Source organism: Macaca mulatta, chromosome 3 (assembly GCF_049350105.2).
Source record: "Macaca mulatta isolate MMU2019108-1 chromosome 3, T2T-MMU8v2.0, whole genome shotgun sequence".
Lineage (NCBI taxonomy): Eukaryota > Metazoa > Chordata > Mammalia > Primates > Cercopithecidae > Macaca > Macaca mulatta.
In genome coordinates, this window is record NC_133408.1 from 3,374,194 (window position 1) to 3,401,845 (window position 27,652).

At 58.0% G+C, this 27,652-nt stretch overlaps 1 protein-coding gene and 1 long non-coding RNA gene across 14 annotated transcripts; one reads left to right on the forward strand and one right to left on the reverse strand.

Moving 5' to 3' along the window:
• Nucleotides 1-1,580: 1,580 nt before the first annotated feature.
• On the reverse strand, nt 1,581-26,703 carry GATD3 (glutamine amidotransferase class 1 domain containing 3). Of its 13 annotated transcripts, none has more exons than XR_003727743.2 (8): nt 26,484-26,639; nt 26,168-26,220; nt 24,172-24,285; nt 23,057-23,176; nt 19,497-19,589; nt 16,027-16,183; nt 14,381-14,566; nt 1,581-2,846 (listed from the first exon to the last, which is right to left on the reverse strand). XR_003727743.2 is itself a non-coding variant. In XM_015132717.3 (8 exons), the coding sequence occupies exons 1-8, from the start codon at nt 26,622-26,624 to the stop codon at nt 2,799-2,801; spliced, it is 831 nt and encodes a 276-aa protein (XP_014988203.1). In that variant the 5' UTR covers nt 26,625-26,639; the 3' UTR covers nt 1,581-2,798.
• On the forward strand, nt 5,764-9,832 carry LOC144339606 (uncharacterized). Its single transcript, XR_013414849.1, has 2 exons — nt 5,764-6,053; nt 7,486-9,832. It is a non-coding gene; the product is annotated as an uncharacterized LOC144339606 (long non-coding RNA).
• Nucleotides 26,704-27,652: the final 949 nt, after the last annotated feature.

Below are 27,652 nucleotides of genomic sequence, written 5' to 3' on the forward strand. Positions count from 1 at the left end.
TGAGGAGTGGAGGCGCACAGGGACCCAGAGGGGAAGGGGGTCTGGAGTGCTCCCGGGAAGGCCCTCAGGGACTGCCCTGCCGCTGGCAGCGCCTGGGCCCAGAGCGGACGGCGGCGTCTCCTGGCCCCCAGGGCTGTGCCCAGGAATGCAATGGCCCCCACACTACCTCACTACCCTGGTCCGAGCTTGCTGACAGATGAAGAAACTGAGGTATGGGCCCCGGTCTCACGGCCATTGGTGCAGAGCTGAGATCCAAGACTGGGTGGGCTCTTTGTCATTACTTCTTCCTCTGAGGACAAGCCCAGGTTCTCCAGGGTGCGGAGTCCATGTGCGGCCACAGCGGGCCTTAGAGACAGACAGGCCTGGGCTGGGGGGGCGGGGGCCAGGCCTGTTCGCTGGCGGTGGTGGCACCTCGGGGCTCTTGGGGACACCAAGTGAGCTCTTTAAAGTGGCTGAAGTGGTAAACCTTGTGTTCCCTGTAGATTCTACCAATTAAAACAAGGAAATACAGGCTGGTGTGGTGGCTCATGCCTGTGATCCCAGCACTCTGGGAGGCCGAGGTCAGGAGTTAGAGACCAGCCTGGCCAACATCGTGAAATTCCATCTCTACCAAAACCAAACAAAAAAAATGAAAGAATTCACCGGGCAGGGTGGTGGGCACCTGTAGTCCCATCTACTTGGAGGCTGAGGCAGAAGAATCACATAAACCCAGGAGGTGGAGGTTCCAATGAGCTGGGATCGGCCACTGCACTCCAGCCTGGGCAACAGAGTGAGACTCGGTCTCAAAAAAAAAAGGAAAAGAAAAACAGTGACCATTCATATATACCCCTGAAAATCTCCGGGCTTGGGGACAGCAAGAGCCTTCCTGGGGGGCATCCTGGACCATGTGAGGGCCCGAAAGGCCTCTGGACGTCATCCTTGCTCAGCTTCCTCGCTGTCCTTCTGCCCGAGAACAAGCTCTGTTCTGCCCACGGCGCTGTCTACACAACACAGCTAATGGCTTTGCCGTCAGCCCTCAGACAGATTCTCTCACACACACACACACACACACACGATAAGGTTATGGGCTGCACTGCGTCCCCCAAATTCACAGGGTGAAGTCCCAACTTCAGGATCTGCCTGTCTTTATAGAGGTGACGAAGGTGAAACAAGGTCACCAGGGTAGGCTCTGACCCGAGCTGCCGGTGTCCTTAAACGAGGAGGACACGGACACGCAGGAGGGATGGCCACGCAAGGACACGGGGAGGTGGCGCCGCCTGCCTGCTGAGAAGCGGCCTCGTAACCGCCACGCTGAACCTCGACCGGGGACTGGAGAGAACCTGCACCTGCTGTGGAGTGCCTGGCCGTGGTGTGTGCGACGCGGCCCCAGCAAAGTCACGCAGACGGAGCCCAGCTCCCCAAGGTTGTCTTTCAATGGGAGGGGGTGACCCAGTGTTTTCCCAAAACCCAGCACGGTCCCCGGGATGCGTTCTCCACTAGGGTGGGCTGGGCAGGATCGCAGCCCAGGCTCCCAGAGACTTCCGGTGACACATCTCACAGAGCTTCCTGTTTCGGCCCAGATCAGAAACACCACGAGACGCTCGAGGAGGAATATTTTAATACTTCTGCTATTTGGCCTCACCCAAAACCAGGAAGTGCAGGGAGTCGTGAAAATGAAGAAAATGATCAGAAGCTGAGGACCAGGCCGTGCCATCCGAAGACAATCCTGAAATCTGTCTCCAGGCCCTGCCCTGTCCCTCCCTCTCTGCCCCTAGCAGGAGCCCCCTTTTCCCTTGGGGCCAAGAACCCAGGCCACCCAGGGTGCACGAGACCCACCAGGGAGGCTGCAGCAGGGGACAGAAAAGGCTGGCATGAGGGGTGGTTTCCATGTAGGGAAACTGAGTCAGCAGCCATTCCAGATCAGAGGTCCTAAGTGGGTCAGGTGTGTGGGTGTTGCACCGTCAGCCAAGACCACGGCCCACCTCCTCAACAGCTGGGCCCACGCCGTCGGGGGGCGTTCCACGAGACTTAAAAAACCGTAACCCAACCCCGAGGAGGTGCCCTCTGAGGTGGGGTATCCCACGCTAGAGTCAGGGTGACCTGAGGACAGGCCGGGCACATGGGGCCACCCTGAGTAAAGACGGGGGGACCCAGGAGGGGCTGGGACTGGCTAGGATGGTGGCTGCTGTGTGAGAGGGCATCTGGGACCCCAGCCTGCAGCCCCTCCTTGTCTCCTTGTGAGCCATGGGGCCTCAGGAAGTGCACCCCATTCTGTGCCTCAGTTTCCCTCCTGGGCTGAACTGTGTTCCCCACAGCCATGTGTCGAGGTCCTGACCCCCGGACCTGTGAGTATGACCTTAGTTGACCCCAGTATCTGTGAGTGTGACCTTATTTGACCCCAGGACCTGTGAACGTGACCTTATTTGGAGGCAGGGTCTGCACAGAGGTAATGAGGTTAAAGCGAGGTCAGCCGGGTGGGCCCTGACCCACCCAGACACACAGAGCGAGAGCAGGCCACACGACATGGGGCCGAGGCCGCGGCAGCACTTCCACCAGCCAGGGAGCACCGAAGACCTCAGGCCACAAGGCCAGGAGCGGCCTGGGACAGACCCCTCTCACGGCCTCGGGGGGCCAGCCCTGCCCACACCTTGATCTTGGGCTTCTGGCACCAGAGCCAGGGAGGGGGACTCTCTGCTGGTTTGGGTGTGTGGTGATTTGCCACAGCAGCGCTGAGTTGCCGATACAGCTACGATGCACGTCTGCAGCGACGGCTAAATGAGGTAAAACGGGTACAGAGTCAGCACGTGGTGGGCACGCCCTCAGAAGAAGTGGTGGGAGTAACAGGGCCCTGGAAGGTTCCAGAAAGCCTAAAAGATGGGAGAAGAACGTGAGTTGAGCTCTGGGATGGACCAAAGAATTCCAGAAGGGGTTGGGGCACCAAGCCTGACCCGGGGGCTCCTCTGAGCAACCCAAAACCTCCCAGACACCCACGAGCCGCCCTGGCTCTGGGCCAGCACTGAGCCCCGACTGCTGACGAATCGAGGGCCCGCCAGCCCTGTGCACTCACTTGGAGCTGCACAAGTTTACAGCGCGGTCCTGTGTGTGACCGCACTTGGTCCTCAGGAAAATTCAGTGTGTGTGTCCCAGCCACAGCCTGAGGACCGGCAGTGTGGGCCCCCCACAAGCCAGATGCCACATGGCAGGAGCAAACTGCCAATCCTCCCCTCTGCCCACCAGGCCGAGGCGGGAACCGGGACAGCCAGAGTGCCTGGTGGCCCTGGACTACCACCACCACAGGAGCGGGAGCGCCCGGCCAGCTCCAGGCTTAGAGACGATGCCCTCCCAGCTCCTGCCAGCCACAGGCTCTGCATTTGCCACCGAAAGGCTCTGCTGCACTCAGCACCCAGCCTGTGTCTCTAAATGACTGGCTGCTGTTTGTTTTTCTTGTGGCTGCGGTGGTTTCTAAGAAGGTAACTCACACTGCAAGGCAATAAAAATAGTTACTAGTCATGCCACACCTGCAGGCTGGGACCTACCGGACCTGGTCCCAGTGGCTTACACATGTGCATAGAAACACACATCACACATGCCTATGTGCACACGTGTGCACACACACCTGCCTGCCCACAGGTGCGCTGTGCACCTGCACACACGCATGCACGGATACACACATCATACATGCCTATGTGCACATATGTACAAACACACCTGCCTGCCCACAGGTGCGCTGCACACATGTGCACGGACATACACATCACACATGCCTATGTGCACACACGTGCATACACACCTGCCTGCCCACAGGTGCGCTGCACAGCTGCACACACATGTGCACGGACACACATCTCACATGCCTGTGCACATCTCACATGCCTGTGCACACACACCTGCCTGCCCACAGGTGCGCTGCACAGCTGCACACACGTGCACGGACACACATCTCACATGCCTGTGCACATCTCACATGCCTGTGCACAAACACACCTGCCTGCCCACAGGTGCGCTGCACAGCTGCACACACATGTGCACGGACACACATCTCACATGCCTGTGCACAAACACACCTGCCTGCCCACAGGTGCGCTGCACACACGTGCACAGACACACACATCACACATGCCTATGTGCACACGTGTGCACACACACCTGCCTGCCCACAGGTGCGCTGCACAGCTGCACACACACGTGCACGGACACACACATCACACATGCCTATGTGCACACCTGCGCACACACGCAGTTCAAGTCCTCGCAAGCCCCATGAGCAGGAGTCACAGTGGGCACGTGATTTGTCTGAGGTCCCACCGCAGGAGAGGCAGCTGCTGAGCTGGAATCAGGTACTGGGCCTGGCTGGTCAACACTGCTTGTCTGGGCAGTGAAACTCCTTCCTCATGAGGCCCTCCAGGCAACTCGGTGGCCGTGGGAAGAAGGCCCTGCCCCGCCTTCCCCTTGCCCCTCCCGCAGCACCAGCTGCTGCACTCCTCTCGCTGGAGGCCTGCCAAGTCGTCATCAGAGATGGAATCTGCCCTGTCAGACGTCAAACCACGCCCTCAGGGCCCTGAGATCAGGTCCCCAGGAGGGGCGGGGCAGGGACTGGCTGGAGTCCTGGTAGCTCTGAGCTCCGGGAGAGCAGGGTCTGCCCGCTCTGGGATGTCTGTCCTTTCAAGGCCAGGCACCTAGTCCTGGTCGTCTGGGTCCACCCGGGATGACCCTGCTCTGTTCCTGCTTCTCCCAAGCACCCGTGACCCTGGGCAGCCCGTCACAATCACCTCCCTGGACAACCCACACTGCAGAGGGCACCGCCCCGTTCCCACCACAGCCTCAGGCAGCACTGGCACCCACAGCAGGGGCCGCCCTCACAATCTCACACCGCAGGAGCCTGGGTGTGACGCTAGCCAGGCTCCCCAGAGGCGGCTGTGCTGGCCCAGGCAGCCCCATCTCTCCAGGACCCCACTGCTCCCCGGGTCCAGCCCAGGCCCTGCATTCAGCAGCTGCTCCATGAAGTAGTAAAATGAGAATATGCACAGGGCCCACACTTAGGGGACTCCTGTCATGTGGTGTCCAGCATGGCTCGTGGGTGAGGACAGCAAAACCACCAAGAAATGACCCAAGAGGCCAACAGCAGCTCCCTGGGAAGGCCCAGCAAGAAATCCCCACAACCACCTCACATCCATTATGATGCAGCCACAAGAAAAAGTGTTGGCAAGGATGTGGGGAAACTGGAACCCTTGTGTAGCGCTGCTGGGATGGAAGATGGTGCAGCTGCGGGAGGACAGGAAGGCAGTTCCTCAAGTCAGAACGACCGCATGACGCGGCAATTCCACTTCCAGGCGGGTACCCAGAAGAACCGAAAGTGAGTCTCGGAGAGACACCTGGCACCCACGTTCACGGCAGCATTATTCATACCGGCTACAACATGGAACCAGCCCCGGTGTCCATCGCCAGAGGAAGGAACACACAAAACGTGGCCCCCACACACAGTGGAATATTTTTCAGCCACAAGAAGGGAATTCTGACACATGCTACAACATGGACGGTCCCCAAGGACATGACGCTGAGTGAAATGGAGACATTTTGTTAGTGGCTTGAAACAACCACCACTGTATTTGCTCACAATCCTGTGAGTCAGCCGTTTGGTTTGGGCTGGTCTCCTGGCCTGGTCTACCCAGGCTGCCCCCGCCCCTGAAGCCACTTGGTGGTTGGTGCCGGCCAATGACCCCGTGGTGCACACCTGACCGACTTCCTAGGTTCCAGCTCCTCCCCTCTAGGGCAGCCTCTGGGCCTCAGCGTCGGGGTGACTGAGGCTGACGGAGACGGCACCGTCTCCTCCACGGCACCGTCTCCTCCACGGCTGTGCCCAAGGAGGCTGCCAGGCACCCATCTACACGGCAGCACAGTCCGAAGACAGCCAGCCCCTCCCTCAGCCCCCACCCACGCCTTTCTCACCATGGCTGGAGGCCCCAGGGAAACAACACAGACACAGGGGTGGGGGGCACTTCCAGACCCAGCAGCAGCCTGGAAGGATTTCCGCAGCCACACCGCATTCCTGCAGGGAAACGCTCGCAGCAGCCAGGGTGAGTCCTGGAACCGTCTGCCCTGCTGGGTGCCTGTTCCGGCATCAAGTCCTCCTTGTGTTTTAGAGCAGGTTAAAAGTGATATCATGCCCAATCCACACCTAGGCATTTGGTATTCCAACTGCAGAAAGTTGAAGAAACAATCTTGAAAGAAGCCAGCAGAGGGTTGGGGCGGGGAGGGGAGGAACACCTAAGCTATAGAATAAGAATACATTTGGGCTGGCGCGGTGGCTCGTGCCTGTAGCACTTTGAGAGGCTGAGGCGGGCGGATCACAAGGTCAGAAGATTGAGACCATCCTGGCTAACAGGGTGAAACCCCATCTCTACTAAAAATACAAAAATTAGCCGGGCGAGGTGGCAGGCGCCTGTAGTCCCAGCTACTCGGGAGGCTGAAGCAGGAGAATGGCTTGAACCTGGGAGGCGGAGCTTGCAGTGAGCCAAGATCACACCACTGCACTCCAGCCTGGGCGACTGAGCAAGACCCTGTCTCAAAAAACAACAAAACAAAAAGATACTTGTGCTACCCATTAGCAAGCAGTTCAGTGTTATTTGAAAGTGGGCTTGAAATAGTTGGAAATGTGTATCACAAAATTTAGGGTCACCACTGAAAACGTGAAAAAGTATGTCTAAGAAAGAATAGAAAACAAAATCATAAAATGGTCAATTAAAACCACAAAAGGCAGAAAAAATAAAAAAAAAAACAAAAAATAGAAAATAGGAACAAATACGGTAGATATTAATCCAACTATATCAATAGTGACTTTGAATGTCAGTGGTATAAATGCACCAATTAAAAGATAGAGATTGTCAGAATGGATCAAAAAATAAGACCTAACTATATGTTATCTACACAAAACCCACTTTAAAAATAAAAACAGTGGTTGGGCACAGTGGCTCACGCCTGTAACCCCAGCACTTCGGGAGGCAGAGGTGGGCAGATCACTTGAGGTCAGGAGTTCGAGACCAGCCTGGCCAACATGGCAAAACCCCATCTCTACCAAAAATACAAAAATTAGCAGAGTGTGGTGGCGTGTGCCTGTAGTACCAGCTACTCAGGAGGCTGAGGCAGGAGAATTGCTTGAACTCAGGAGGTGAAGGCTGCAGTGAGCCAAGATCTCATCACTGTAGAGATGGGTGGCAGAGCAAGACTCTGTCTCTAAATAAATAAATAAAAAGACACATGTAGATTAAAAGTAAATGAACAGAGGAAGAAATACCATACCACATTAATCACAAGAAAGCTGGAATAGCTATATTAATTTCAGAGCAGACTTCAGAGCAAAGAAGCTTATCAGGGATAAAAGGGGGTATGCATAATAAGGGGTGTGGAGTATCTTTCCATTTTACTTCTTTGACTTATTAAAGTTTTATAATTTTCCTCATAGATCTTGTACATACCTTGTTAGATTTCTACCTAAGTTGTGTATTTCAGAGTTGCTATGTCCTCCTGGAGAGTGTGGTCTTCCCAGGGAGCTGCTGTTGGCCTCTCGGGTCATTTCTTGGTGGTTTTGCTGTCCTCACCTGTGAGCCATGCTGGACACCATGGGACAGGAGTCCCCTAAGTGTGGGCCTCGTGCATATTCTCATTTTACTTCTTTATGGAGTCGCTGCTGAATCAGGGCCTGGGCTGGACCCGGGGAGCAGTGGGGTCCTGGAGAGATGCAGCTGCCTGGGCCGGCAAAGCCTCCTCTGGGGAGCCTGGCTAGCATCACACCTGGGCTCCTGCGATGTGAGATTGTGAGGGTGGCCCCTGCTGTGGGTGCCAGTGCTGCCTGAGGCTGTGGTGGGAACGGAGTGGTGCACTCTACAGCATGGGTCCAGGGAGGTGTTTGTGATGGGCTTCCCAGGGTCACGGGTGCTTGGGAGAAGCAGGAACAGGGCAGGGTCATACCAGGTGGACCAGGACAACCAGGGCTGGGTGTCCAGCCTCGCGAGGACAGACCTCCCAGAGTGGGCAGACCCTGCTCTCCTGGCGCTCAGGGCTATAGGGACTCCAGCCAGGCCCTCCTGGGGACCTGGGGACACGGTTTGGACATCTGATAGGGGCAGATTCCAACTCTGATGACTTGGCAGGCTCCGGACTTACTATAAAGCTACATTACTCATGACAGGTGCTGGCAAAACAGACCAATGAAAGCGGAGAGAGAGCCCAGAAACAAACCTGCATGGAGAGTGAACTGGTCTGTGACAAAGCAGCAAAAGCAATGCAATGGGGCACAGTCTCCACCAAATGGAGCCAAACAATGGGGCGTTCACATTCCAAAAATGAATCCCAACACATGCGTTCCACCCCTACAACAATTCACTCAGAATGATCACAGACCTAAATGTGAAATGCAAAACTATCAAACTCCTAGAAGATAACACAGGAGAAATTCTAGATGACCGAGGGTTTGGTGATGAGTTTTAAAAACACAAGACTGAACCCAGTGGCTCCCACCTGGAATCCCAGCACTTTGGAAGACTGAGGCAGGAGGATCAGTTGAGCTCAGGAGTTTGGGATCAGCCTGGGCAACACAGTGAGACCCCGTTTCGTTTCTTTTCTTTTCTCCCTCCCTCCCTCCCTCTCTCTCTCTCTCTCTCTCTTTCATAAGGGGAGAAAAATAACAATCCAAGAAGAAACCAGTGATAAACTTGATTTCATTAAAATTAAAAACTGCTCTGTGAAGGCACTGTCAAGAGAATAAGAAGACAAGCCCCAAACCTGGAGAAAATAACTAGAAACGAGATATCATTAAAGGATTACGATCCAAAATTTACAAAGAACTCTTACAACTCAGCAAAAAGAAAATGAACAACCAATTTAAAAATGGGCAAAAATTCTGAGCCAATACCTCACCAAAGAAGATATGCAGATAGTAAATAAGCCATGAAAAGGGGCTCAGCATCATATGTTACTAGGAAATAGCAAATTAAAACAATATATCACTACACACCTATCAGCTGGCCAAAATCCAAAACACAAACACCACCAAATGCTGGTGAGGACGTGGAGCAACAGGAACGCCCATTCATTGCTGGTGGGAATGCAAAATGGTGCAGCCACTTGGGAAGACAGTTTGGCAGCTTCTTGTAAAACTTTCACCATATGATCCAGCAATCACAAAGGAGCTGATAATGTATGTCCACACAAAAACCTCCACACAGGTGTTTATAGCAACTTTATTAATAAATGCCCCAAACTGGGACAAACCTAAGATGCTCTTGAGAGGGTAAATGGATAAACTGTGGTACAGTCAGACAATGGGATATGATTCAGCACTAAAAAGAAAGAAGCTGTCAAGCCATGAAGACACATAGAGGAAATTTAAATGCCTATTACCAGGCGAAAGGAGACAATCAGAAAAGGCCACATAGTGCATGAGTCCAACCACGTGACATTGTGGAAAAGGCAAAACTGTGGGGACAGTAAAAACCATCAGTGGTTATGGGGGTGGAGGGTGGGGGAGGAATGGGCAGAGCTGAGGGTTTTCAGGGCAATGAAACCATTTTGCATTCTCTGTAAATGGCGGATCCATGTCCTATATTTGTCCGAATCTACAGAATGGCTAACACCGACAGTGAATCCTAACGGATGCCGCAGACTCGGGGTGATGACGCGTTCGCGTGGGTTGGTTGCCTATAATTAATGTGTGCTCTGCCAGGGTGGGGCAGGGGTGATGGTGAGGGAGGCTATGCATGCGCGGGGGCAGGGAGTGTGTGGGACTCTCTGTACCTTCCGCTTCATTTTGCCATGAACCTAAGACTGTGCTAGAAAATAAAGTCTATTTAAAACAAAACATGGCCGGGCGCGGTGGCTCAAGCCTGTAATCCCAGCACTCTAGGAGGCCGAGGCGGGCGGATCACGAGGTCAGGAGATCGAGACCATCCTGGCTAACACGGTGAAACCCCGTCTCTACTAAAAAAAAATACAAAAAACTAGCCGGGCGAGGTGGCGGGCGCCTGTAGTCCCAGCTATTCGGGAGGCTGAGGCAGGAGAATGGCGTAAACCCAGGAGGCGGAGCTTGCAGTGAGCTGAGATCCGGCCACTGCACTCCAGCCCGGGCGACAGAGCGAGACTCCGTCTCAAAAAAAAAAAAAAAAAAAAAAAAAAAAAACCAGAAAAGGTGATGTTAAGGGAGCCCTAGAGGAAGACGCTGGCCAGCAGTAGGTGGAAGGGGCCTGGGGGCGGGCGGGCGCCAAGGTGGCATGTCAGGTCCATGAGCCTTGAGCCTCACAGCACGCGCCGGCCAGCTCATGCCAAGAGCCCACCACCCTCAGGGCCCAGGCCTAGCCAGGGAAGATGGAGGGGCACCCATGAGGCCCCCATCCTCTCTCCTGACGCTCCCAGTGCAGTGGGGAGATAGATGGTAAAACTGTGCTACGTGTGTACTCACAGACCTCGAGATCTGCGAGATGAGTGGCCCAGGGGCCCCTCCTCAGCCAGGGCATGCGGGGAAGTCCTCTCTGCAGAGTGACGCTGAGAGCTGAGAGACAAGGGGAGCCAGTAATACAAAGAGGGGGGCTGGTCGTCCCAGGAGGGAGGGATGGAGGGTGTCAGGACCAGACATGGGGAGGAGGCATGAACCTGGTCTAGGCACAGGAGAGGAAGGGGGTGGCTTGGACAATATTTGGAGGCAAAACCCATAGCTGGGTAGAGGGAGGGGCAGGGAGACATAGGCGGCTGGGACCAGTTTCCCGTGGGGAGCTGGGCACACAATGGCCCCCAAGACAGAGACAGGAAGAAGCGTGTGTGGGGGGCCTGGTCTGGACATGCTGAGTGGGCGGTGCTCCACTCCAAGTGTAGTGCACAGAGAAGGGCTGGAGTTCGAGGCCTCCTTGGGCAGGGGTCTGGGACAGTGAGGAGCTCGGGGGGAGGAAAGGGAAGGAGCAACATCCAAGAGAGCCTGGAGATCAGGGTGGAAGACAACCATCCCCAGGTAGATGAGGGACTGGGAGGGACAGTCAGACCAGGTCTGGGGAGAAGACCAGGAAGGAAGAACAGGTGGGAATGGAGAAGCAGCTGGGAGTGGTGGGGGAGTTGGGGTTTGAGTGTCGAAAAACTGGGAGTGGTGGGGGAGCTGGGGACTGAGTGTGGAGGAGCTGGGAGTGGTGGGGGAGCTGGGGACTGAGTGTGGAGGAGCTGGGAGTGGTGGGGGAGCTGGGGACTGAGTGTGGAGCAGCTGGGAGTGGTGGGGGAGCTGGGGACTGAGTGTGGAGCAGCTGGGAGTGGTGGGGGAGCTGAGGGCTGAGTGTGGAGGAGCTGGGAGTGGTGGGGGAGCTGGGGACTGAGTGTGGAGCAGCTGGGAGTGGTGGGGGAGCTGGGGACTGAGTGTGGAGCAGCTGGGAGTGGTGGGGGAGCTGGGGACTGAGTGTGGAACAGCTGGGAGTGGTGGGGGAGCTGGGGGCTGAGTGTGGAGCAGCTGGGAGTGGTGGGGGAGCTGGGGACTGAGTGTGGAGCAGCTGGGAGTGGTGGGGGAGCTGGGGACTGAGTGTGGAGCAGCTGGGAGTGGTGGGGGAGCTGGGGACTGAGTGTGGAGCAGCTGGGAGTGGTGGGGGAGCTGGGGACTGAGTGTGGAGGAGCTGGGAGTGGTGGGGGAGCTGGGGACTGAGTGTGGAGCAGCTGGGAGTGGTGGGGGAGCTGAGGGCTGAGTGTGGAGGAGCTGGGAGTGGTGGGGGAGCTGAGGGCTGAGTGTGGAGGAGCTGGGAGTGGTGGGGGAACTGAGAGTGGTGGAGAAACAGAGAATGAAGACAAGATTATTGGGGAATGGGACATGTCCACAGCTTGAGCTCTGGTGAACCTGGACAGGAGGTAACGAGGTACCCTGGAAAGAAACCAGAGGGACAGAGCAAAGGGGCGGGGTATGTGGAGACCAGGGGGGGCTTCAGGAGAGGATAGCCCAGACTCTGATGGCGCCAACAGGAAGCAGCTTGGTGGGGGGCCGCCCTCCCGGGGTCAGCCCCAAAGACAGTTCTGCCACGCCCCCTGGTGGCAGCATCTGAAGTCACAACCATGTTCCAGGGCGCACAGGCCGTGGGAGAGGCCTCTGGGATGGCAGGAGGGCCTGGTCCCTGGAACCATGCATGTCACCAGCACCCCTCCCTCCCCACGGCCTGACCTTGAACCCCTGGTTAGCTCCTGTTCCCACTGGGCCTCTTGTCCCCTTCCTTGATCACTTTATGCATGCTTGGCACTGCCATCCTCCTTCCCAGCATGTCCACACCCCCACCACTGCTGGGGGACTCCACAGCTCACCGGGCCACGTACTGGCTGCCTCCACTCCACCTGAGCTCCAGGACGAGGGCATGCTCATGACAATGCCCTTGGTACCTGAAGGTGCCTGGCACGCAGCAGCCACGGAGTCACTGTCCAGTGAACCCAGGACCGAGCTCTCCTCCAGTGAACCTGGGACCAAGCTCTCCGGTTCTGTCACGGCCCCTCTGTGGGCTTCCCAACGTACCAAGATCTATTTCTAGGGCTCGGGTTCTGGTGCTACACTGCTCAGAGCTGAGTTCCAGTCAAGCCCTACAAGCTGCGGGGCCCTGGGTGGAGCAAAGCCTCATCTGCAAGTGGGGACACTGAGGACTCCCAGGGCCGCCTGGGCTAAGGGCGGACGCAGGTGAGGACAGGCCTGGCCCAGCAGAAGCACCTGAGTGTGGGGTGCCACACTGGATCACCTCAGAGAGAGAGAGAGAGAAAGCACGCGCGCGCGAAGGCGAGTACACAGGTGTGCAGCCGGGGCCTGCACGGGGCTGGGAGGTTCTGGGGACAGTGCCGCCATTCCAAGCCCAAGGGATGGTTTTGCACGTTTTCTTGGTGGAAACCCCAAAGTGCATGCTTGTAATTGTGCACGTTTCATGCACTCACGCACACGTGAATACACGTGTGGTATATGGTGCACGTTTCACGCAGTCACGCACACGTGAATATACATGTGTGGTATATGGGTACCCCCACCACACAAAATGTGTCCACACCAGCCTATGAGAAAGGGGAGGAGCCTCACCTTACCCGGGACGTGGGAGGCTCCTCTGCTGCCCTGGCCAGGGTAATCCTGGCCCCAAGGCAAGTGCTGTGGGCGTGGACACCTGTGAGGCCTTCCTGAGGCCTGGCCTCGGTGGGAGGAAGGCCACTGGTGAACCCAGCTCCCACGGAGGAAGAACGAGAAGCATCAGGCCAAGACCTGATGTGGGGTGCACCGGGGCCTTCCTGCCTTACCCATGGGTCCCCCGTGCCCTCTCAAGGTGGTGGAATGAATCTGCTGATTCCACGTGGTGGGTGGGGAGGCCAAGGGGGTGTGGTGGGTACAGTGCAATTGAGAGTTCGAGTCTTGCGGGACCAGGGGCCCTGTTCCAGGCCCAGCAGCCAACACACAGGGAGGTGCAAACCAGACCACACAGAACAGCCGTGCCAGCAGCCAGAACGGGCGTTTCCCACACCCCACCCCAACGCTGGGCAGTTCCTGCCACTCACCCAGCGTGGGGCCTCTCAGGCTGGCCTGGCCCTGGCTGCTCAGGCAGAGACAGATCCAAAAGGCAACAGATATGTGACACTGAGTGAAGTGTGCAGACACCTGACTCCCATCCCAAGTGCTTTCTCCCCCAAACCATCCTGCATACACAGATGAACACAGCACAGTCAAACGCCAACACACTTTATTTCCCTTCGGATGCGTCTGCAAGCTTCTGCCACACCTGAACCCACGGCCTGGCACCAACGCTACCATCACTCCCCAGAGGTCAATCTCGGAGGCTGAGGTGCTGCAATTTCCCTTTCTTCCTGAAAATTAAGAGAACTGAGACTAATTGAAGAAACCTCACTGCCATTCCTCACCCAGCAGTCTCAGCAGGCCTGAAACGTGGCTCTGGGAAGTTGCCACTTTGGGAAGGCATTTATTCTCTGTGGCTACAGGGATTGCCTGCTTTAGAAACCCCCTTACGCCCATTAACTCAAAAGTCCCTTCAGAGTAGAGAACCAACATTTCACGGTCCATAAATGTGGTATTTCTGGTTTCCTCATCAGGAGGCTTGCAAACCTAAAAATGTTCTTCCTTCCAAAAACTAACCTGAAGTATAAAACCTCGGACAGCAGAATTTTCTGTTTCTGGAAAAGCTGGTTGCGATTTGTTTTTGGGACACAGTGAGGCAAGTCCCTGTGGCAGAGAACGAATTGGCCCCTCGGCCTCTGTATGTGAGAGCAGCCCAGCCAAGCCCAGGAAGAAACACCCGCCCAGGCCCTGCAGCCACCTTCCCTACAGAGAACGCCTGCAGGGTTCAGCAAAAAAAAAAAAAAAAAAAAAAAAAGGGCCTGCCAGACCCCCAGCTGGACGGAAAGCAGCTGACAGCACCTCAGCCAGAGCGTGAGGCCAAGTCCTGGCACCGAGCTGGGACCCCGTCCATGCGCGTCACTTTCCAGTGAGTTCCAGCACCTTCTGCACCATGGCCCCGATCCCGTCGTGGATGTGGTGGAGTGCCGCCTGGCACATGAAGGCTGGGGTCGTGACCACCTTGTTTTTCTGGTCCACGTGAGCTTCGTGTGCAGAGTTATGGAAAAGCCACCGTGCAGGGACCCGAGGGACTTTCAGGTGTGCAGCCCCGGCCCCTGCCCCACCCTCACCGCACGTCCTAACTTTGTTCTCAGGTAACTTGGAACAGGAGAACTTGCTCCTGGTGCAGTCTGTGCTGGCAGGACCCCGCTTTCTGTATGATTGATGCTGCTGAACAACATACGAAGGTACCTGTTCCCAACTGACATGCATTCTAGAGGAAGGAAGCAGCGGGGAAATTCCAGGGAACGGGGCATTGCCCTCAGGGCACCTTTCATGCCAGCATCACACAGGCCCAACACCCACACATGGCCACGAGCTGCCCCGCCATGGGGGCGCACACATGCCTGGGTCCTCACAACCACCACCGGAGGCAGTAGCAGCGCCTTCACTTTTCAGAGGAAGAACTGGCAGTGAGGGAGCCGGTCCTCATGCTGCGGGGAAACAGGCAACAGGGCAGCAGGCGCACAACCAGAGCCGGCCGGCCAGACCTGAGCCTCCCCAACGCCACGCACCAGTGGCCAGGCCTCCACACCAACCAAGACATGTGCCCCCACCTTCCTGCAAGCAGTCAGCGACGTCGGGCCAGCCTTGCCCCGTGCTCCTGCCCAGCAGGAAAGCCGCAGTGGGAGACGGGCCTGACGTCGGAAGCTGCCTGTGAGTAAAAAGCTGCCCCACTGAGAGGAACTGCACCCTCCAGAACAACAGCTGCAGGGGACCGGGTCCATGCTGTACTCATTCTAGCACCTTCCGGCACCCCGGACTGTTCTGTTCTCTCAACTGGGCCCACATGGACATTATTCCAGATCCAGGCAGCGCCTCCCAGGAGCCTTCCTCCAAATCTCCCTGGGAACAGCCCCACTGGTGCTCTCGGTCCATCGTCTCAGAATCCAGGGTACACACCTCAACAGGAGAGGCCGGGGGCTGTGAGGCTGGCTAGAATCACCTGGCTATTCAAACTGGCCTGAGAACTTCCACCCAAATAAAGCCAGGAAGCGCCTGCCTCCTGCATGCCCAGATGCTCTCCCCCATTATCTCAGGAAGCCCCTCCCTCCTGCACACCTGGCCGCTCTCCCTCCACACTTCGCACACACTCTTTCCTCACCCTCCCCTGGGCTGGAGCATCCTGAGGTCCCACAGCTTCCCCTGCAGGGTGCTGCCCCCTCCCCCGAGGCAGGCCCCGAGTGTGGCTGTCTGGGGGTTGCTGAGCAGACTCAACAGTCAGGCTAGGGACCTGGACCACCTGCCAACCACGCACCAGCTGGGCCGTCACAGCCATCTGCTTGACACCCGCAGACGTATGGCCACGGTGCCCACCAGGGCAGGCCCCACAGGGAGAGCAGCAGGTGCAGCTCCCAGTGAAGAGGCCGCCCAGAGGCGGGGCGTCCTTATGCACGGCTCAGGGACAAGCGCAACTGCAGGCCGGGCCTGGCTACCAGGAAGGATATGGCCACTTCCTTCACGAAGTGCTTGGCACCTAAGGCCTTGATGGCTTCCGCGGTCCCAGCGTAAGGCCACTTGCCACCTTCCTCCTGCTCATGGCCCACGGTGACCTCGACTCCTCTGAGCACCTTGGCTGCGAGGACAGGCGCGATGCAGCACAAGCTGAAAGGCGAGAAGAACACGGGTCAGACGGGTGCGGGACCCCAGGCTGCACGGCCTGCAGAACAGAAATGACCCTCGCCATGACCCCAGGCTGCCCTGCCATGGGGGCCCTGCTGTCCCTGCCCGCTGTGAGCCTGGGCTGCCCGGAGGCTGTGGCCCATGGGATGTGGTGGAGGCCGCACCAGGTGACTCAAGGCTGAGTGAGGTGTCCTCAGCCCCACTCCCCACCCAGCACTCCCTGCAGGCACTCAGGCACCAGGCCACGGAACCCCGAGGGGAGCCCCCAACAGTCACGGATGAGCCCCAAGCCCCAGGACACCCCAGACTGGCGGGAATCCCAGGCTGCCGAAGTCCACTCACAGAGCAGGTACAGGCGTGTGGCTGCCCCAGCCCTGAGTTGTGGGATGCTCTGTGACCCCAGGAACAGGTATCACAGCTGCACTGACCAGCCACACCAGACCCCCTTCACAGTGGAGGCACAGCGGGCCAGGAGCAGCCTCACCAGCCTCCGACCTGCAGCGCAAGTCTCAGCAAGTGCAGGCTGGTGGCGCATGCCCGACCCTGACACGCAGGCCACAACAGCTCCACCCGGGCCCTGAAGCTGAGGGTCCCGCCATGCCCACCCCTGGGTCCTGCTTCTGCTTCACCAGGAACCCCTTCCTGCCCAGCCAACAGAGGCCCCTCTGTGTGCTAGGCACTGTGCTCACAGCAGCGCCTTCAGCGACCTGTGTTGTCCACACCTCACGGCCACCCAGGGGCAACAGTGGAAAGGGCACGGCCTCATCAAACAGCAGCCCCATTCCCTGGCAACCTGTGGTGTGGCCCACAGCTGTCAGGCCCCATCCTGCCCCCAACACCCCACACCTTGGCCTGTCTTCCTTCATCCCTCCTCCCGCCGTCTATAGTCCTACCCACTCCCAACAGGCCCAGGTGGAAACTGCTACAACAAAACACTGTTAACAACACATGTCACAGCCAGGCACAGTGGCTCATGCCTTTAATCCCAGCACTCTGGGCAGCTGAGGCAGGCAGATCACCTGAGGTCGGGAGTTCGAGACCAGCATAACATGGCGAAAACTCATCTCTATTAAAATTACAAAAATTAGGCCTGATGGCAGGTGCCTGCAATCCCAGCTACTTGGGAGGCTGAGGCAGGAGAATGGCTTGACCCTGGGCGGGGGGGGGGCGCTGCAGTGAGCCGAGATCACTCCAGCCTGGGCAACAGAGAGACTCTCTCAAAACAAACCCACCCCTCAAAACTGCATGTCCTAAAGCTGAAGCAACTTCCGGCTGCCTATGAGACGAAGGCCCCCTGCCGCCCTCCGAGCAGACAGGAAGTCTGGGAAGCAGGGTCTCAGGGGCTCCTGATGCTGTGTGCAGCCGCCTGGCCATCAAGTGCCAGCTACAGATACCACAGCATCTCCTGGCACAGCCGAGCACCCACCTCGACTACTGCATTCAAGGAAAGGGTCCCAGCACTAAGTAGCCGGGCCGCCTAACAGCCCCTGGCCGGCCACGCAGGCCTCTGGCACCAGGCTGAGGGGTGGGTGGGGCCGGCTGCAGGAGGGACCTCAAGGCAGGCTGACATGGAAACTGTGTACCCAGCCACAGAACCACTGCCACGCCCCTCTCCGCTTAAGAAGGGAACGCTGCAGCGGGAAAGGATTTAGGTTTCCTCAGGCAAGAGAAAAAGCCTGTGGGTCACCGTGCACGGGAGCCCCATGGCCAGACCAGGGAGCAGACGGGCTTGCGCCCCAGGCCGTTTCCAGGGGAGCCTCGTGGCTGGACCGGGGAGGAGATGGGCTTGTGCCCCGTGCTGTTTCTAGGGGAGCCTCATGGCCGGACCGGGGAGGAGATGGGCTTGCACCCCACGCCGTTTTCAGGGGAGCCCCGTGGCTGGACCGGGGAGCAGACGGGCTTGCACCCCGTGCTGTTTCCGGGGGAGCCTCATGGCCGGACTGGGGAGGAGACGGGCTTGCGCCCTGTGCTGTTTCTAGGGGAGCCTCATGGCCGGACCGGGGAGGAGATGGGCTTGCACCCCACGCCGTTTTCAGGGGAGCCCCGTGGCCGGACCGGGGAGGAGACGGGCTTGCGCCCTGTGCTGTTTCTAGGGGAGCCTCATGGCTGGACGGGGGAGGAGATGGGCTTGCACCCCACACTGTTTTCAGGGGAGGCATGTTCACCTGCTGGAGGGCTATCTTGTTTCACCGAGATTTTGAACCAGCCACAAAAGAAAGGGCCATGGGCTCCTCCCTCTGGGCGCTCATCCCAGGAACGTTTCTCTGACAAGGACGGGATCCCAAGGTGGGGACTGTCGGCGGTATCTTCACCTGGGCTGTGTGCGCCTGTAGCAGGGACCTCCTTCGGGAGCTCTGAGCCTGCACCTCTTCCTGTGGCTCCGCCATGTCACCCGGGACGGTGACCAGGCGGGTCCTTAAGTGAGTGACTGTGGGTGGGGAGGGTTTTTTTCCCCAGCCCTGCTCAGACAGAGGATTCTGGTAGAGCCTTATCCTTGTTTGGTTAACAGAACCCGGTAGTGAGCGGCCATTGCACGTGCCTCACAGATGTTCATCAACACAATTGCGGCTCTCGCCCTGCTCCAGGGATTTCTCCAACTGGGGACAGATGCCAGCACCAGATGCAGCTGAGACCCGGACAGCGCAGCACCGGGTTCCGGGACCACCAAGGAGCCGGTGCGGGGAGGCTCGTGGAAGCATCACACCTGCCACGGCGGAACCCGGCCTTGCTGGGTCACCGTCACTCATCTGAGGGTGACTTCCCGGCTGCACACGGCGAAGAGCACACAATCCCTTCAGGGCCGTGACCCGCCACGGAAGCCAAGGCACTGATGGAGTGGGCACCCACCTCGTGCTGCCAGCCTCAGGATCCAGGCTTTGTCTGAGCAGGGGCAAAGGGGCATGGTCGGCTGTGGTTCCCCAGGAGGGAGGCTGCTGGGAGTGGACGGCATCAGGGATGGTGCACGTGCTGTAGTGACTGACCAGAAGTCAGCGGGGTTGGGGATACTGTGGCTAAGGAGCTTGGGAGAAGGGGTCTGGTAAAGGCTAGGGGTCCTGAGAGACTGCCTACGGATGCCTCTGGGAGCTGAGAGAATTCCAAGTGTCCGCTAGGGAAGTGGAGCGTACCCTTTCCTTCCTGTTAAGTCACCAGTGACATCGCGTGAAATCCCCTCAGCTAAAACAAGAAAACCAGCTGTGAGTTTTCAGGATCAGTGGCAGTTCCTGGCTGGGTATGGAGGCCACAGGCCCATGCACCCTCCTCCCTCACTGCCCGAGGCCTGAGCGGCGGTACATACCCGATGGGCTTCCCGGCCTGGTGGAACTCCTTCAGGACACGCTCCACTTCTTTATTAACTTTGCAATCTTTTCCGTCCACGGCAAACGTGCTCCTACCGGGAGAGAAAAGGCCTCCTCAGACAGCCTCACAACCAGGGTCTACTCCTGGGGGGCTTCCTAGGCACAGCTCCAGACCCTCAGTCAGCTGCAGCAAGACATGGGCATGGCTGCACATACGCGCGTTTGATGTGAACACCTTTTCCTGTTTTTTAAACAGAAAGCAGCACAGAAAGCAGGAGGATCAGGAAGGGTGGAGCAGGAGGCCACCAGGCCGAGAGGGCTCACGCCCTGGAACCTTCTGGAGCAGCTGGCGGAACCCAGGCTGCGGTGCTGAGACTCAGACACCGGTATCCGGCTCCTGACTCCCATGGCGCTTGTCAGCTTTCTGTTATGATGTTGGCTGTGTTGGGCCTCGGGCAGCCTCTGACCTCCTGCCTGCTTTTCACCTGCCCCAAAGCAGGACTGTAATGTTCCCCGCCTTTCTCCTGAGAGGGTCCCCACTCCCTGGGGGAGAATGCTGACGTCATGTTTCCCTGAGCACTGTAAGCCACTCCAGCAAACGGGGTTGTGGGAACCCCAACTTCAGTGAAGTTAATCGGTCAGTTCCAGAAGCTCAAGGCTGGTCACCAGTGTGTGTCGGAGGGCAGTCTTGGGGACGGAGCCCTCAACCCGTGGGGTCGGACGCTGCCCCGGGTCCATACTGTCAGAACTGAATTAGAAGGCAGCAGCGATCCCTGCGTGGTGCCTGGGGAAGACCCTTCAAAGCCGCTCACAGGAGCCTTCTGTGTAGACGGCTGTTGTGGTGGGAGGAGGAGAAACACGGTGTGTGAGTTTTTCCTCAAAACAAAGGGGCCGCAAGAAACTCCAGAGCTTCTGGAAAAAGAAACGCAATCCGCCCCCAGGCATAACAAGCACTCTCGCTCCAGTGACCATGAAACAAACGCAGGTTTACCCAAGACACCAGCATCCACACCTAGGCCAAGGAGCAGGAGCTGTGGAGGGCACGCGGGGCGGGGAAGGTCTCTCCACACTGCCCATGGGGCGTGTGTTTGGCAATGCCACCAAATCTACAAGTGGACACACCTTCCCACGAACGCCACCCCCGGGCTCTACGCCACCGCTCACGCACCCCAGTCCTCCGCCCCAGCATTTTCCACACGGCTTTGCTGGCAGAGTACTGGGAATCTTCTGGAGGCAGCGGGTGTTCACCGTCCCCACGGGTGACTGTCTCAGAGGGTGGGGAGCGGCCACGGCTGCAGCTCGTCAGAGCGCACTGCACTGTGAACACGCAGGGCAGGCTCTCCCAGAACGCGCTGGGCAGGTCAGTGAAAATGGGAGCTTCGCCCAGGAGATGTGGGCTCAGACCCACGGGCACATCGGTCCCAGGGTCCATCAACACCTTGAAAGCCAAAAGCAAGACCCACTGACCCCCGAGAACCGCCGCGCGCCTCACGCCGCCGCGCGCCTCCTCACTGCGCGCATCTCACTTCTTCGCGCATCTCACTTCTCCGCGCATCTCACTTCTCCGCGCATCTCACTTCTCCGCGCATCTCACTTCTCCGCGCACCTCCACCTCAGGCCGCGCATCTCACTTCTCCGCGCACCGCCACCTCACTCCGCGCACCTCACTCCGCGCACCTCACTCCGCGCACCTCACCACTCCGCGCACCTCACTCCTCCGCGCACCTCACTCCTCCGCGCACCTCACTCCGCGCACCCGCACCTTACTCCGCGCACCTCACTCCGCGCACCCCCACCTCACTCCGCGCCCCTCACTCCGCGCACCCCACTCCGCGCACCCCCACCTCAGTCCGCGCACCTCAGTCCGCGCACCTCAGTCCGCGCACCTCAGTCCGCGCACCTCAGTCCGCGCACCTCAGTCCGCGCACCTCAGTCCGCGCACCGGCACCTCAGTCCGCGCACCTCACTACTCCGCGCACCTCACTACTCCGCGCACTTCACTCCTCCGCGCGCCTCACGCCGGTGCCTCCGGGCTGGCAAAACGTGGAGGAGCCACGCCAGGGCACACAGCCACCAGCACACCCTCCAGTTGCCCCCGGGCCCTGCCACACACGGTGTCAGCAGTCAGAGCCTCGTGGAGATGGCGGCGACGTGGGGACAACTGGACAAAACATGGAGCCTGACGTGGGACTGCGTGAGGCAGCACCAACGAGGCTTGCTGGCTTTCAGGAGAAGGGGTTGACAGGCTGGGGCGGGGCTTCCGGTGGGAGAGGGGTGAGGGCACGGCCAAGGGCGCAGAGAAAACGGCTGGCATCTGAGGAAGGAGACCTCCGAGGTTTCGGGATAGGAAGGGCGCATTCTTCAGATGGAGACTGCCTGCCCCTCGACTCTGGATGCAGGCTGCTCAGGGCGGGGCGAGCGGCCAGTCAGGCTCCAGCCTGCCCTCGAAACAGGAGCCGCCAACCGGGGACGGCCCTGCTGGGGCTGCCACCCACACCGTGGCACAGAAGCCACCTGCACGCTCAGACGCACTGTGGCCAGTGCTCCTGCAGGTGACAGAGCTGTCCCTGGAGGGTCAGCCCGGCACCACCTCCACCTCGCAGGCAGGGCCATGGGGGTGGTGCCAAGAGAATCTCCACAAATGTGCGATGAGAGAGAGGAGACAGAGAATGGAAAGAGGATCTGGAACTCAAGGACGCCACCATGTGGGAGCCGGCCACGCCTCCACAGTTCACGATCCAGCTACCATGGAACCAACCCAAGCAGCCACGCGGAGGCGGCCGCCTTCTTCCTGGTCAGGACCTCCACCTAAACCACCACGAAGAAAACCAATTCCTGACGCTGCAAGGTTCCATAAGAGAACTGGGGCCGGGCACAGTGGCTCAGGCCTGGAATCCCAGCACTTTGGGAGGCCCAGGCGGGAGGGAGACTTGAGCCCAGAAGTTCCAGACCAATTTGGGCTACGTGTAAGGCTACAAAAAAACAAACACAAAAACAAAACACATGGGCGTGGTGGCATGCACCTATAGTCCCAGCTATTCAGGAGGATGAGGCTGGAAGATGGCTTGAGCCCAGATCATGGCTGTAGTGAGCTACGATCGTGCCATTGCATCCCTGCCTGGGCAACAGACCAAGACCTCATCTCTACAGACAAAAAGAAAAAAAAAGAAAAAATAAAATAAAAGGAGGGAAAAGTGGGATCTCCAACGAGTAAATAGAGACTGATTTCAATGTGACGAGATCTACCAGCACAGTGATTAGATAAGAGGTAGCCCCAAACCCACTCTGACCACTGCTGGGTCCCAGGAATGCTCAGAGACAAGACAGCAGAGAAGCAGAAAAAAAAGCACGTCTTGCTAAAATCCTAAGACCCAACCCTAAGAACGGCTCCCAAATCAGAGAGCAGTCACGTGCCCTGCCCAGACCCCTAAACCCAGAGGCTGCTCCCATCACTACCCCCTCCCATCACCACTCTGTTGCCCACATCGGACAGCAGGCAGGGGCACCCCCTTCCCATCTCCACATGGAAAGTGGAAGACCTCAAAGCACAAATACGCACAGGTTTTTAGCCGCTCCAAAGCCTCCTGGAAAGATGGCGGCATCATGGTTGGCTGCACTGAGCTTGGCCAGGTCTGTGATCTTGCCACGGGCAATCCTTGCAGACTCGGTCAAAACATTCCTGGGAAAGAGCACAGGGCAAAAAGCCTCAGCATGCTGGTGGAGGACTGCGGAGTGGGGCAGGGGCACAGCCCACAGGCGACACGCTCCACACACATGGCTCTCAGCCACACAGGGACTTACTTCCAGGTCGGCATGTTTGGTCACTACCTGGAAAGGCAACATGGTTCTAGCAACGCTAAGTCTATGCTGGACTCTTCAGATCAGCACCTCCGAACCTGCACCAAATCACGCTGAATCTCCTGCACCGTCAGTCAAGGCCCACGGGAAATGAAGTCTCTCTGAGTGTCTAAAGCAGACAGAATTCTGTGCACTCATCAGGACGGTGGGACTCAGTGGGGAAGGTAAGAAGCCAGGACTCAGGACCAGAGTGAGGCAACACGAAGGCCAGTCACCACAGGAAGTCGCTAGCCTCCAGGTGTGGGGGCCGAAGGTGCAGGTCCAGGTACAGAAGCCAGGGTCCAAGGCAGGAAAATAAACCCCCCACTGGTGAGAAGCACAGCCCCAGGAGGCAGCGGCGGCTTCTTCCTCCAGTCTCCAGCCCCGACCTCTCACGGTCCGAAGCCAGCTGGAAGGCACCTGGGAATGGCCTGCCCAGGGCTGTCGGGCAGGACGGGCAAGGGAAGTGGATCTCGGGCCACGCAGGCCAGAACCACACACACCGCAGTAATAGACATGTTGCTGGGAATCAACAAAACAGATCTGGAGGCCAGACAGGGGAAGAAGGTGGGCAGCCAAACTGAGAAACACCACCTCTGCTCAAGACAAAGGTATGAGCAGCTTTACTCAGTGGGAAGCGATACGGTCGATATTTTCACTCCTGTGAGTACTGGAAGGAAGGTACTACTGAACCTCAGCAGCATTACTTCCAGAACAGCCTGAGCACAACTGCTCAGAAGACATTCACTTGCACCCACGACTTGGTTTAAGCTAAGCCAGCAAAAAAAGCTGCACCGTGGGAGGTGGACAAGAAGCAAGTTCCAATCCCACCCCCACCTGCTCTCGCTTTCAGAAGGCTGCCCCTTGGTGTGGTCAATCACGTGCATCTGAGGGACGTCAGGAGCAAAGATCTGGACTTCGGCCCCTCCACGGCTCAGGTGCACCAGGATCCTGCACCGGGGAAAACCAGAGACAAGTCTTCAAAATCTGCCCCATCCAGATTTGTGTTAACACATTTTTAAAAACAGGATTTTAGCTAAGTGCCAGGAATAAATTCCTAATGTACATTAATACCTTACTTGCTCTGCAAAAAGTTACGGTTGGTTCCATACCAAGCCAAATGTCCCCCACAGCCCCATTCCAATTCACTGTCGGTTGGTGGGTTACGACTATGACAGACCCTCAAAAGTAGGCTATGGAGATTAGCTGGTCCCAACAGCTCCCTTTGCAAGCTGGGGTATGGGGGCCAGGTGACTCCACTGAGGGCACAGCCTGAAGGCATGCGGGTCCCCGGCTGCTGAGTGCTCTGCCTACACCCAGGGCCTGGCTGCCCTCCTCCAGTTGATTGCTGCGAGCACCAAGAGTGAGAAGCAGCAGTGTGCTCAGAGGGCCACATGCACAGAGGGGTATGAGGGGGCTTTCAGTCGCTACTTAGTTCAATTTCTAGTCTCCCTCAACTTTCCCATCACAGATGGTGGGAGAGACACACAGACCCCAGGACAACACTACAGGCCAGGCAGCTCCATCTCCCCAAGGGCAAGGGCAACAGAAGCTCCTCCTGGAGACAACAGCTGACATTACGTGGGCTCACGCTGGCATCCGCAATTCCCGGTGCCAACAGGAGATAGCTCGCTAAGCCCACCCACACACTAAGTCCTCACTGCCCCTTATGTGGAGGAGGAAACCGTATCAGTGACTTGCCAGAGGGAGAGGTCAGGACCTGGCCCTGGCACTTGGGTTCCGCTACCCATAAGAAATCCACTCAGACACCCCAGACACAAGACCCTGTCGTTCTGCCTGGGAGGGCTCAAGCTATTCTAAGGCTATCTGCTATCCCACCAAGGCCAAAATGAAACACATCCTGGCCCTTTCCCCCAGCTCACTCTGCCTAGTGCCAACTCTAACCAGCCGGGTCGGGCCTCCTACAAAGCCACCAGCCTCAGGCCCTTCTTCATGGCCTGACACCCCTTCGCCACCACCCAGCTCTCCCCTCTCCAGTTCACCCTGAACCACATGGGAACTGCAGGCACCTGGCACTCGCGGAGGCCTCCTGCCCTACCAGTTCGGCCTGCAGTCATTTCCAGTAACATAGGCAATCAGACCACCAACCACTCAGCAATAGCTGACCAGTTACATAAACGGTAACCTGTCTAGGACCCAGAAATAACAAGCAACTGTTAACGTTGAGAACTGGATGAATGGGAATTAGTTCCCATGTGTCAGAAACATCTACAAAACACGGGTGAGCATGATCTCAGTGTTTTCAAAATGTGTGTGTCCTGAAAACAGGCAAGTGAAAAGCTGAGTGATCACCTCTAGGTGACAGTATGACACTTAAAAACTGTGCTTCCTTAGTGTCTCCCTGGGTTTTGCGAGTCGTTTTTGCTTTTTTTAGCCAATAGGGTATTTAAAATACAAGCTCTCTAGGCCGGGTGCGGTGCCTCATGCCTGTAATCCCAGCACTTTGGGAAGCTGAAGCGGGAGGATCACTCGAGGTCAGGACTTTGAGACCAGCCTGGCCAACATGGTGAAACTCCGTTATCTACTAAAAATACACAGATTAGTTGGGTGTGGTGGTGTACGCTTGTAGTCCCAGCTACTCGGAAGGCTAAGGCAGGAGAATCGCTTGAACCCAGGAGGCGGAGGCTGTAGTGAGCCAAGATCGCGCCACTGCACTCCAGACTGGGCGCTGTTTCAAAAGATAAAAAATAAAAATAAAATAAGATACATGCTTTCTCTAAACTGTTCAAAAAAGAGTAAGTTGCACTGGTAGACAAGCCTTCTTGAGGCCCCCGGGGTGAAGGTGGAGGACCAGCTGCCCCTGAGGACTTACGCCGAGGCCTCATGGATCTCGGTCCCATCGTAGACTCCGCATCCAGACAGCACCTGCGAGAGGAGCGGGAGCTGACCCGGGGGAAAGGGGCCGACCTGGGCGGCGGGAGCTGATTCCGGGGAAAGGGGCCGATCTGGGCGGCGGGAGCTGACCCGGGAAAAAGGGGCCGACTTGGGCCGCAGGAGTTGACTCCGGGTGAAGGGGCCGACCTGGGGCGGCGGGAGCAGACCTAGGAAGAGGGGCCGACCTTGGGCGGGGAACAGCGAAGGCTGATCTCTGGAGGCGGGAGCTGACCTCACCCGCTCCGTCCACTCACCAGCGCGACCTTGGCCGCGGGCTGCGGCGCGGAGAGGTGAATGGCTGCGCGCTGGGAAGGCGTCCGACCGCCGGGGGACAGGGACGCGAAGGCAGATGCCGCAGCGAGCCTCGAGCCCACCAGGGCCCTCACAGCCGCCATTGCGGTGAGGACAGCGGGGTCGGAAGGTCACGCCGGGACAGAGCGTGCGCACCTAACCGCCCACAAACGCGTTGCTTGTGGGGACCGCGCCTGCGCAGCCTTCGGGGCGGAGACAAGACCCGCCCCCGTCTCAGCCCAATCACGAGAGTGAGCCGGTGGGCGGGGCCGCGCCTGCGCAGAGCCTCCGGGTAGAGTTCCGGGAACCCTGTTCTCCCTCCGGTGGTGGCTGAGGGCGCGGGCTCCAGGCTGAGGGATGCTGGTGACTCCCGGGGTCTCCAGCGCCGCCCCCATCGGACGCCTCCACAGGCGGCGCGCCCTTCCTGTCATCCGCGGAGCAGCCTGGCCTCGGGGCGGCGCGCCCTTCCTGCCATCCGCGAAGTAGCCTTGCCTCGGGGCGGCTCAGCCCGGCGCTTCTTACCTTACCTCCGGCTCATCCTTAACTCACCAGCACGAGCACCCAGGGTCCACATCCTCCTAAATGGCCACTCATTTTAATCTCGGCGTCAGGACCCACGCGGGGTCAGGACCACCCCTCCGCTTCCCTGTCTCCTCGCGGCTCCCGCTCCCGCGGAGCGACCCTTTCGGGTTTTACTGACCCTGGGATGTCGTACCCTGGAAACTGCCGTTCCACCCAGGGGCTTGATCTGGGTTAGTCTGGGGGCAAGTGGCCGCTTTTTTTTTTTTTTTTTTTTTTTTTTGAGGTAGAGTTTCCCTCTTGTTGCCCAGGTTGGATCTCGGCTCAATGCAACCTCTGCATCCCAGATTCAAGCGATTCTCCTGCCTCAGCCTCCCCAGTAGCTGAGATTACAGGCATGCGCCTCCACGCCAGGCTAAGTTTGTATTTTTAGTAGAGATGGAGTTTCTCCAAGTTGGTCAGGCTGGTCTTGAACTCCCGACCTAGGGTGATCTGCCCGCCTTGGGCTCCCCAAGTGCTGGGATTACAGGCGTGAGCCACCACTACCGGGCAGTTTTTGTTTCTTTCCGTTCACAGCATGGATGGTCAGCGTGAAGATCCCACCTGTTCAGAT